At 37.8% G+C, this 12,891-nt stretch overlaps 2 protein-coding genes across 5 annotated transcripts in view; one reads left to right on the forward strand and one right to left on the reverse strand.

Moving 5' to 3' along the window:
- The window catches only part of LOC109446175 (uncharacterized), a 797,309-nt gene that overhangs the window by 603,389 nt on the left and 181,029 nt on the right, over positions 1-12,891 (reverse strand). The window lies entirely within an intron of this gene.
- Positions 1-12,891, forward strand: part of CDH20 (cadherin 20) — a 184,447-nt gene that overhangs the window by 157,523 nt on the left and 14,033 nt on the right. For all 3 annotated transcript variants that reach the window (XM_019729299.3, XM_019729300.3, XM_088798025.1), the window contains exons 7-9: positions 4,749-5,002; positions 10,455-10,591; positions 12,608-12,729. In XM_019729299.3, the coding sequence (XP_019584858.3) occupies positions 4,749-5,002; positions 10,455-10,591; positions 12,608-12,729 (513 nt within the window). The remainder of the gene's footprint in view (positions 1-4,748; positions 5,003-10,454; positions 10,592-12,607; positions 12,730-12,891) is intronic.

The following is a 12,891-nucleotide window of genomic DNA, read 5'->3' on the forward strand; positions in this document are numbered from 1 at the left end:
GTTTCTGTCAAATTATTAGAATATAGCTTAGGCCTTATTATAAGCCATTCATTTAAAAAAATATTAACAAGTACAATTTTGTATCTGAAAGGGACCTCAAAATGTCGTTTCTCCAGCTACCTTTCCTGGAGAAAGATTAATCCTCACAAGACAGAACATTGCCTTTCACTGTCATTACTAAAACTATATCCATGTTTAATCAAAACAGACATCAATTTTGCCAAGGTCATTTGGGTTTCTCTTCTGAACTTACGAGGTGACAGAAAATGGAATTAAGAAAGAGGTCCGTAAGTTGGGTAGAGGGACAAGTCGAATGTAATAAATACTTTAGAGGCTATTGATTGCTGCTCAGTCTATACCTTGGGAATGACATTTATTCAGATGCCTGATCCACACCCATTTCCCTACTTTGTCATTACTAATGTCATATAAAATGGAAACAAAAGTTCTGCTTTTGATTTATTTCCCTAAGGCCTATTATTCATCTAAAAAGCACATACCTTTTCAAAAAGAGAAATTAAGTTGAATTGATAGAATTGGGACTTCATAAAACCATACTGATTACTATCCAGTACCTTGGGTCTTTTTGGCTTTTATGTAATCAATCAATTGATTTTCAGTCTCTTAAATGCTTGAAAGGTAACTTGAAATATACATATTTTCAGAATGTTCTTTATTCTATGAGCATGCCATTATGGCATTCTCCAGTTGTGAGCATGTCTTCCATCATACAGTAAGCAATTGTTTTGAAGTCTCTTCTGTTAGGCAGGCCACAAAGAACAAAACGTCTGTATTTCATCAAACCTAAGATGCCCATGAAATGGAAAACCCATCGTTGTTTTATATACCCACTTAAAAAAAAAAAAAGAACTCTTGCCATTTAAATGATACAATGCTTTCTTATTCCTTAGCTTACTTTTTGAGACAGTTCTTGGAAACACAGCCATATTGCTTCACTAACATCACAATTACTCCCTGCTGTTGTTTCCATGCCATTCTGCCTACACAACTTTTGTTTCAATATAAAATCATAATATCATTTTTAAGACATTTTAGGAGGCAAAAAAGTTCAACACGTAGTACCAGCAATGTACAGAACTCAACTAAAGTACAATGTGAATAGCTTTAACTAGGTCTGACTTACACCGAGACAATTGCATTCTATCTCCTGTTGGGCCCAAAGGCTCCATCAATTGGAGAAGCAATCCTATTTCCAAAATATGAAAAAATGTACATCTTAGACCAGTACTTGTTAATACACTGAAAAACTGTTTTTCACTATTCAATGTAACAACATTTTCTGCTGCCTTTTGTGTTTTAGGCCCTCACTACACACCAGGGAATAAAAATCTGACTAAGTCATAATCTTTGCCTTTGAGAGACCAACATAGCAACACGTATTTGTAATACAAAATAAGAAGAGCCATAATTGAATTATCAGAGTGCTATGGGAAAAGAGGAGGGACTAATTAATTCTGCTGAGGGGAGTGAGCTGAATTACTATTTTGTGCCATAATTTTTTCATGACTGAATTATCAAGATTATAATAACATTTCATTTTTATGTGCTCCAACTCTAGGAAATTTCTTGAATTTGGAACTTGAGTTCTCAGACATTGCTACTCTTTGATTTACTATTGTGAATATGAAAATAAACAATTTTTTTTATGTTAAAGTAAGTACAAAAACTTTTGGAAAAAGAAAAATCAAATTCACATTTTTTGTGGGCAATTCAAAGCACAGGGTATTAGGACAATGTTTTCTTTCAATTTTAAATAATACAATTATTGAAATGAGCGAGACAATAACCTTAAATAACATAATGATCACTAGATAACTTATTTTAAAAGAAATTTTAACAATAATTAAAAACTCACTTTAATCTCTTCAACAGATGGTACTGAAACGATTGTATATCCATATTTAAAAAAAGAACTTTAATTCATCCCTTACAAAAATAAATTCAAAATAGATCACATTCCTAAATGTGAAAATCTAAAACTATAAAATTTCTAAAAAGAAACATAGAAGAAAATCTTTGTGAACCTGATTAGGCAAAGATTTCTTAAGTATGACAACTAAATCCCAATCTACAAAGAAAAAATGATAAAGAAGACTTCATCAAAATTAAGAGTTTCTTCTCTTCAAAAGACACTATTAAAAGGATGAAAAGGCAAATAACAGATTGTGAGAAAATATTTGCAAATCACATGTCTGATAAAAGACTTAACTACAGAATATATAAAGAACTCTTCCAAAAGATCTATAAAAATGCTCAACATCATTAGGCGTTAAGGATATGCAAATCGGAAAACACAAGGTATCGCTTCGCATACACTAAAAGATACTAAAATCAAAAACACTGACCAAATGCTGACAAAGACGTGGGGCTACTGGAGCTCTCACACGCTCCTGGCGGGAGAGCAAAAAGGTAGTCACTGTGAAAACTGTTTCGGAAGTCTCTTATACAGTAAAAGTACACTTAACCATACAATCCTGCAATCTCATGCCCAGGTATTAATATTTACCCGGGTAAAATGAAAATCTATGATCACACGAAAACCTGTAGGCAAATGTTCACATGGGCTTTATTCAAAACTGTCCGATATTGGAAACAACCCAAAGGTACCTCGAGTGGAGAATGGATAAACCAACTGTGGTACATCCATACAATGGAATACCTCTTGGCAATACATAGGAACAAACAACTCATTCACACAACAACATGGATGAATCATGCTAAGTGAAAGAAACCAGACTCACAGGAGCATATACTGAATGATTCCATTTATAAGACATTCTTGCAACAGGAGCAGAGCCCAGATCAGTGGCTGCCAGCAGGGCGGGCTTTACCACAAAGAAGCACGAGGCAGTGGGGCACGGGGTGTCTGAACTGTTCTACTCATACACCTTATCACGGTGGGAACATCACTGTTTACATTTGTCAAAATCTGCAAAACTTTACCCAAAAAAGATGAATTTTAATGTACGTAAATTAAATCTTAAAAACAAATACAAAATTCACACCAAATTAGAAAAATTCCTTAGAATTAAGAGAAAAACAAACTTTACCTAGCTCAAACCTAACATCAACAACAGTGCCCACTTTGGGTTTCCTGTATTTTAAGGAAAAAATTTTAAGAGAATTTAATTTACTAGGAAAGATAAATATCTAGATTCACAGAGCAAGTATAAATGAAATAAATGGATAAAACTATTCCTTCAAATATATCACAATCTGAGTGGCAGATGTCCCTGTTATGAAAACTTTGCCTTTTGACTACGAAGTAGAGAGGCAGACAGGCCGAAGGAAATGGCTGCTTGGTTCCAATGAGAACGCTGGACGGCATGAAACAAGAAACAGAATATATGGTGCTAAGTAAATACAGAACACGTAGGAACCTAACCACAGCAACAAAACAAAAAACTTTGTGTTAAAATTTGAAAATAAACTTAAAGCAACTACCACTGTTTCTCAAAAGCAAAGAAGTTGCTTAAACGGACACAGGTTTCTTTCTAACATAAAATGTGCTTAGTTCAGCATATTTTATGAAAAAAACCTTGAGTGAGTATTTAGCACAAAAATTGGTCATCACCAAGTTCAGAGGTGACTTTTAAGCTTCAGTAACTACTTTGCTGTCCTTTATAATTATTGTATAGGACTGAACTTCCATATTTTTATTACTATTGATGATGTTTTGAGGTGATTGTTTTAAAATATTTAAACATTTTTGTCAGTAATAAAATTATTTTTAAGAGATAGAATTTGAGTTCACTTTCTGCCCTGAAGTGCTGTGTTCATTTTGACACAAAACATTCTAAAGGTAGGGATAGACTTAAAAAAAAAAGAACCACCAAAAAAATCAGATTTTATGACACAGAATTTTATTTTGTGGATGAGCTCTGAATGAGGAATTTAAAAAATCCAGCCAGCATTTCTACTCTAACACTATGTAACCATGTTACTTTAGTCCAGTCCTTGAGCTCTCTGGGTTTGTTTCTTCAACTTAAATGAGGCATTGGATCACATTTTTAAAACAGATTTTTAAGAGCTAGTATATGGTAAACTAAATACTCAAATACTAATCTGGCACAGTGCCCTAAGAACCCATGTGAGGTGGGAAAAAATCACTATTGGCTTCGTACTCAAGAAGAATTTTTTTTAAGGAAGAAAACAAAAAAGGCTAGTCATATGGATATTCTGAAACAGAACTTGAACTCTCTCTTAATTATTATGACATCTTTTCAAATGAACAAACATCTGTAAAGCCCATGTTGATTAACCATGCTGATTAAAGAGTACACACGTTAAAATCAGCCACATCCACCATACAATGGCTTTCTTAATCAGCAAACTGGTTTCCCTCATTATCTCTGAAGCATCTAGCACCTTCCTTACCACCTTTACCCAAGTTGTTGAAACTGACATTAAGACCAAGAACCACAGAACAAAAGGAAAATTCATTCCCCTTATTTTGCCCCTTGCTTATTTTCTACGATTTTAATGAGTCGGGGAATCTACCCACCAACCATCAATGCCAACCCTCCTTAGAACCTTGACATACAATGTTTCCCCGAAAATAAGACCTAACCGGAAAATAAGCCCTAGCATGATTTTTCAGGATGACATCCCCTGAACATAAGCCCTAATGCGTCTTTTGGAGCAAACCTTAATATAAGACCTGGTCTTATTTTCAGGGAGACACGGTATGCTCCTGGCTAATCAGTTTTCCTGCCATTACTTTTCAGCCCCTGAGTTTTGAAAGCAAGAAAAGCTACACCTTGAAAGTTGAGGGAGCCAATCCTCACCTGGAGATGCGCTTTCTGAACCTGGGCCCGTTCCAGGACACAACCACAGTACACATCAGTGTGGGGGACGTGGATGAGCCTCCTGTGTTTGAACCTGGCTTTTACTTCGTGGAGGTGCCTGAAGACGTGGCCATCGGAACAACCATACAGATGATTTCTGCCAAGGACCCAGACGTGACCAACAACTCAATCAGGTTTTCCCACAGATTTCGCTTTTGCCTTATGTCCTGGAATCATCCCTTCCCTTGTATCTAATTTTCTAGCACTTTTTCCCTTTGCTTCTTCCATCTCTGGAGACCCTCCTACTTCTTTAATATTTTCTATTTACATAAAATGGCCTTTTCATGTTATTTAGAAGTGAAGTATCATTAGGTCTACAGCTCACTGTCAATTGGTTCAGCGACACTCACACCCCTTTGTTCTCAATTCCGGCCCTATTGACACTTTGGGGTGGATAATTCTTATTGTAGGGGCTGTCCTGTGCTTTGTACAGTTTATCAGCCATCTCTGGCCTCAAATCACTAAATTCCAGGGGCACCCCAAGTTGTAACCATCTAAAATGTCCCCATATATTGCCAATGTCCCTGAGGGAGGGGTGGGGTACAAAATTACCACCCCCCACCATTGAACACCAGCAATTCAGATAAAGCATAGGCAGATACACAGATGTGAAAACATTAAAAACTGTAGACTCTTAGTGGCGAATATAAAAGTGATCACTGCACATTCTTTCAATTTTATGAACCTTTTCAACTTTTAAAAAACGGGGGGGAAATAACATATACAATAGCTATTTCTATCATATACCATAGAAAGAACATAGAAACTACTCCTGTTGTCAGTGGCTTCGAAGCCATGGAGACCAGCCCAATAGGGCTTGCTGTGGCAAGCCGATGTATCCATCTCTCCAAAGTGTGTCTTGAACTTAAAGATTCTAACCAAGATGCTTTCCCCTCAAGACGGGGGACGAGAGCTGCTCTTACAGCCATGGCCATTTCCCATCAACCCTGGACCCAAACTGCAAACAGGTGGTGGACAGGCTGACACCTCAACCTTCCAGAGCAATTGCCAAGCCTCTGAAGCTTGTCACAAAAGGTCAGGATTCCAAGGCTGTTTGAGGCCATCTGTCACAATAATTGTTGAAAGCCACACAAATGAATCTGGGGCTTTAGTGCAGACAACACATTGTAAATATGCCCCAGTTTATGGAATGCCTTTTCTGTCAGCTACTTCCCTCACCTGGTGCTTTTTTGTATGTAATGAAAATGGGCTTTTGCAGTTTAACGAAGATGGTTCTCTCCGGAGAATAACTATACTGGGGGAAATCTGCTTCCGAAGCTTGAAAAAATCAGGTCTCATTTCTAAACAGTCAATTAGAACACTCAGTGGCTATTTCCACATCTTCTTTCCAAATTCTGACTCTGGACTCCTACATGGGAAGCACTGGAAATATGGTTTTGTTAGGAGTCACATTACTAAATGACAAGCAAAAGACTGAATGCAGTCAGAACACACACACACCCAGAGTGAATGTGTAATATTCAGGACTAAAGTTGTTATCTCAAGACGTAGCTAGAAGGAAAGAGAAACACCAGCAGGCCTAGATCCAATGAAGGAATCCTGTTTGGCTAACAGAGAATGGCGCGTCAGATGATGGGCCGCTGAAACCACCCGCTGGCCGGTACAGCGCGCAGTTAGCGCCAGAGAGGTGTTTAATGGAATGGCTGCCTGTTCCCATGGATCCCAATGGGGGAATCCAAGAGTGAACAGGCCAGAGGCACAGAGCAGGGTCTGCCGGGCTTATTCGGGTGCAGGACTGTAGGTCCTGAGACTGAAACTGGCAAGAACAAAGCAACAGCCACAGGCTTGGAGGTAACAGACAAGGGTTCCGGCATAGTGACAGAGCAGAATTCTACATACCAGGACTGGGAAAATTCTCCCTCTGCATTTCAGTTGCAAAAGAGCAGAATTCATAGTGCTAGATATATGGTCCCTGACTCTGTATCATCCCCCAGGAACAAAGAAAGGCCCCTGGAACCAAGCATAAAATCAGGGGTCCTGAACCCTCAGAGGGAAAAAGCACGTAAAAGTCAAAAACCTCTGGCTATCATAATAAACCCATTTGGGAGTTAGTTTCCTATGTTATCTTTCCCCAAATTGCTCACTTTATCCTTATTTTTCCTACAGAAGCTATTTTCTTTTAAAATAATTTGCATATGTTATATGCTACTTGGTTATCTAATTCATCTTCTGCATTTTTATTACAAATAAATGAGATTTATATTCCTAAAAAGAAAATACATATTAAGTCACCCCAAAACCAACATATCACCTAAAGTTGAAATGTTATAAACAGCCACTTAACTTTTTAAAAGATTATTAGGACTTTTTATAATCTCCTTTCTAGGAAGTTTATGATGTGTTCAGGCATATACGTGTGAACTGGTCATCATTTACCAGTAAATCCCAAACCAAGTCTCCAGACTCAGTTTTTATATATATAAAAAGCAGTGTTCATATATATACATACATATATGTATATATACATATATGAAAAACAGTGTTTGGATCTCCTAAATTTTTAATAATTGCTCAAAGAATTTCTGGCAAGCACGAAACTGAACCATTTGGCAGCTGAAACGCTTCTGCGTGTGAAAACAGCCTGCCCTCCTGTGCCATCCTAGTGTGTGTATGTGTGCAGATTCAGCGTGCCTGCCCAGAATGCCCTGCCTCTAAATCACTCCCAAGTTCAGAGAACGTCCTGAGCCAAGCAAATAAGCAGGGAGCCCAAAGAACAGCTACTGTTCGCTGAAGGGAGTTTTGTACGTTTATGTTACGCCTCCTCTGTCCATAGCAGGTGAGAGTATTATGGTTAGAGAAAGGAAAACCACCTACATCATTCCCTAGTGTGTCCCAATTCCCTCATTTTCCATCTGTAGCTACACCTTTAATTTGTTCTCCTGCCTCCGGAAAATTGGCCCCGTGTCCCATTCCGAGTTATGAATGCGATTAGTGGGCAATCGGACAGGGACCGCACTTGATGAGGGAGGCTTCTCTGAGGCGGGCTCTCGGTGCTTCCTCTCGGCCTGTCACCAGGCAGTGCTGTCGTGGGCCCTTGCCGCTAGTTATTTCTATCGCTCCATCACCCATACCATCTGTGACATCTGCTGTGGCACTGTAAGTTTGAGTGCACAAAGCTGGTTCATCACAGGCTGCCTCTCCCTCGGCGTTATGCCTCCAGCATGGAGCGCTGCCATCAGGGTGAGGGCTCTGCAGGCCAAATGGCTGGCTTTACTCACGTGTGGAGAGCTGAAAGAAAAGGCTGTCACGAGCCAACCAGGATCTTTTCCCCAAGACAAATCAAGTCTTAAAATTGCCAGTAAACTTTAAAACTAAATTACTAATTAAACCTAGAAAAAAAAAATGCCCCAGTTAATTTTCAATGAACTTTGCAGGCATATGTTTGTTCTTTATTAAAATGTCAACTGTTTGCTATCATGGCTTAATCTATCTTCGTGAAGAGAGACGGTTTTGTTTCCTTAAACAATCTCATGCATTCCATGTGCAGTAAGGCAGCGTGGCCTGGTGGTTAGGAGCAGGAGCCTGAAACCCAACTGCCTACACTTGATTCCAGCTGTGAGATCTCGGGCAAGAGACTAACCTCCCCATGACTGTTTTCTCACCTGTAAAATGGGGTGATAACAGTACCTTCCTCATAGGGGTATTGTGAGGATTAAGTGAGTCAGTATAAGTCAGGTGAAAAGCAGTGCCTGACTACAGTAAGTGTTCATTAAATAGGGTCACAAGCATATTTTCTCTAATATTACAAGACATTAATTTGCTTCCTTAAATTTCCCAACTCTTGGAGAGTTATAACTGAAATGATTCCAACTTTTCTAGCCCTTAGTGGCCACCTTTCGTTTTAATTCCTAACTCTCTGAACAGATATCCTGAATCATGGCAGGAAAAAATACATATCTGAAATAAAACATTTTACCAAGTAATACATATGTATACATATACTATATACATATATATATTTACATATATACATATATATTTACATATATTTGAAACAAAAGTTTTACCATCAATATTTATTTACCCTACTGCAGGGAATAGTCTGGCATGCATATATTCTATTCTATTCATTTTCTGTCAATACTAGTCATAACCCACCATACTGATTTCACTAACCTGAAGTTTGAAAACCAATGCACTAAAGAAACTGCTAACTCTCGTCAAAATGGCAGTTTCCCAGTTTCAACAACTTTAATATATAGACTGTAATTGCTGGCAACTTTAAATAGAATTTTGAACCCAATACATCAGTGTGTATATGTGTATTTTTTTCAAATCTTATCTCTGCAAATTACTAGCTTCTCTAAATCTTAGTTTCCTCTTCTGATAACTGAGATAAGACCTACCTCCTAGAGATGTTGTAAGAATTTAAAAAGCTATAAAGTGCCTAATATTCAATAAATGGCAGCAATTATATTTACCGGCCATTCCCAAGGACTCCATAAGGTTCTCAAGGACAGCTCTCAATCACGGCTATGTGTCAAAATCCCTTATGGGGGGTTTTAAACATACATATGCCTGAGCCTCCCTCCACACTTACTGAATCTCCCAAGATGGGGACCAGGTGAGATAATGCAGGTGAGATTAAAAAAAAAGGGTCGACGGCCAAATCAGACTCAACAGAATCTTAGGTCCCAGTACCAAGTACCAAGGTAAACAATGACACAAAGGATGCAGACAACAGCAAAATATAAGTCAAGCTCTCCTCGGAGAGGTCTGCAACCCGCATGCACAGGTACTTGTAAATACCCTTCTTATCCTATGGAAGGATGCATGTTGGTCCACATGCACCATGAAAGTGAGCAATGGATGTTGCTGTTCAGTGCACTGCCTGAACACAAGAAGCTGTTTCGGTTATGACACATGTGCTTTTCATACTCTCTTAATTACACAGCTCACGTGACATTTTCCAGCAAGCTGTGTCCTATTAATTCATAAATTCCAGGCTTATTTACAACAAGCCACTTAGACAGAGCTGGTCCATCCTGCTAAAAACATTCGACAGATACGGACTCTCCAGCTAGGAAATACATTATTGTGTTTGCCAAAAGGTGGGTCATTAGCACATTTACAAAGGACCTGACGCACATCTTTTCTTCTCAATAGTTGACACTGGTTACGGGACTAGAATCACTGAACTATACATTTTCCAGCACCAATTTAGCATTTCAGAACTTATGTGAATAAGTTTCATTTTGAACAAAGATATGTAGGGGTTGATATTGAGAGTGTCCCAAAAGCTTTGGACAGTTTTAAGTTTTAAATAGCTGAAACTGATCTTTAAATAGCTTACAACTGCCCTAAGGCTTTTAGCACCCTGTTTTACTTTATTAATCAGGAAATTAAAGCAATAATAGTTTGTTGTTGGTTTTTAGAGGTTTTCTTCTTCTTTTTTTTGGGGGGGGGGTGGTGTTAGACATGATAAAACAGCAAACTCAGTCTTCCCAGGGTCCATAACTCAAAACTAGTAGAGATGTTTCTCATGCTATACCCTCAGTTCTCCTATGTAATGTGCTGTAGCACGCTTATCCAAATGAAACAATGCATTTAATCTGTTTTCTGCAGATATTCAATTGACAGAAGCAGTGACCCTGGAAGATTCTTCTATGTTGACATTACAACAGGTGCCCTAATGACTGCAAGACCCCTTGACCGGGAAGAGTTTTCATGGCATAATATCACTGTCCTTGCTATGGAAATGAGTAAGTAACGCAATTGGTCTCTGTATAGTGACAAAATACAAGCACTGTAGAAAACAGAAGTTTCTAGAGCTTGTTAAAACTAGAATTGTATTCTTTAGAGGAAGAAACAGAAATCATAGTTCAAGTGAGTGAATACATTTAGTTCAAATATTTGTTGAGCATTTCCTATACACCTAGTCTTGTGCTAGATAAAAAACAAATAAACATGCAAAAGCAGTAAAAAAAAAAAATATATAGTATCCTTAAACCAAGTAGCTAGTCTTCTATATGAGGAAAATGGACAGTTCCTAAGAAATCTTAGAGGCTTTCAATCTTTAACAAGCTTAGGAATGCACAAATAGTATAAAGTATTATTACTGGATGAAACGAAGTGTTTATAACATACGACCCTTATTACACACATACATACACACAAGAGTTTGAGACATCTTAAAGTAAAATACAGACTTATTAACAAAAACTCAAAAATGGAATGGAAAAGTAATAAAATTAAGATTAGCATGTTTATTATGAACTTAACAAAAATTAGATTATTTACTACTGCATTCAATTCAATGTTTCATAATATCCACTGATAGTAAAGATTCAGTGACGTGGCAGACCCTAATATATTAGAAGATGTATGTACAGCTACTCAGGAGGGCTATTTGGCAATTAATCTTTTATATTAAGATTCTCTAAAACATTCATACTTTTTCTCTCAAGAATTTCACTTTCAATAATTATCTTACGAAAATAATCATAGATATTGACAAATAGTTATACACCAAAATGTCTACTGCAGTGTTATTTTAAAATAGTGGGAAAATGGGAATTGCCTAAATGGATAATAATAGGAGTTTGACTAAATAAATTATAGTACAACCATACAGTAAAATGAGGCTATCATATAGACATTAATACCCATGCTATCAAAGCATATTTAATTGACACAAGATATTCCTGCCATAAAATATTAAGTTTAGAATCCCATTTTTTAAATTTTGCTTACTGCAGTGTGTGTGTGTATCTCCACATTTTTGGACACGTATGTAATATTACATGTATCACATAATGGATATGTCTACTTGGACTGTGGATCATACTTACCCTCATGTTTTCTGGAATTTTCATATTCCTTCTATAAACAAGTACCACTGTTATAATTTTTTTAAATTTTTGGTAACCAAGCAATAGAAATATTTAAGGGGGAAACATAGTAGAGCATACTTTTGAGAAAGAAAAAATGAATCAGAAGAACAAGGCATTTTGAGATTTAATAAAATGATTCACTAAGAATAACTTCTGTCTTACAATTTCTACTTTGTCTTCTCGGGGTGGTGACCAAAACAGAAAAAGACAGGAGGGGAACCAATGGGGCTGTGAAATTATCTTTGTGTGGTAATGCCAAGCAAAAGACGGACCAAAAAGACATTTCCTGATGCGTGACTCTGAGTAACTTCTCCTGCCCTAGCCAAAGATATGGATTCGGTGTGTGTTTGATCCTGTAATATCCTCTTAGTCCCTAAGCAGACATAAATGTGCAGTATTATCTGCATTCTTGTGAATAACTTGAAACCTTCTGAAATATAATTCAAAGAACTGATTATTTCACAGTAAAAAAGCCAAGCAATGACACACAGTCTGCCTCCGGTTAGAAATAGGCTATTTCCATGCCCAGAATATAGAACTGACCTCCTTTAATTCTAGAACCTTAAGTATGAGCCAATGAGAGGTTGGAAACCGCTTTTTAAAGATTCAGTTAGTGATACGTGCTCCCCCTGGAGTCTGGCCCTTCCCCTCATCCTCCCGCTACCACACACACTCTCAGACATAACATACACCTCCTTCTGTCCAGGCTTCCGTGTTCTGCCACACTGTTACTAGGCAACGCATGCATCCTACACTTGTGTTGTCATTTCCACGTACTTTATCCACTCCTTTAAAAACCTGACTGACGAGGTAAACACCTGACCAGCAAAGACCGGCTTTCTTGCACTACTGAACCCTCACCTTTGGTTTTCTTTTGCTCTTTAGACAATCCTTCCCAGGTTGGAAGTGTTTCTGTCACAATCAAAGTCTTAGATGTGAATGACAATGCTCCAGAGTTCCCCAGATTCTATGAAGCTTTTGTCTGTGAGAACGCCAAATCAGGACAGGTAAGGCAGCCTATGAGGCACACACCTTGGTTAACCCCAAACATGTGGAAAATGACTGTTACCCATAATCAAATCTGCCATCAAAGAAACTGAGACTCCAGCGTCCCCAATTTCTGTGTGTCACGTTGCAACAGTTTATCTGTTAAGACAAGTAAATGGAGC

This window comes from Rhinolophus sinicus, chromosome 4 (assembly GCF_057876585.1).
Source record: "Rhinolophus sinicus isolate RSI-liver-muscle chromosome 4, RSI-T2T, whole genome shotgun sequence".
Classification (NCBI taxonomy): Eukaryota; Metazoa; Chordata; class Mammalia; order Chiroptera; family Rhinolophidae; genus Rhinolophus; species Rhinolophus sinicus.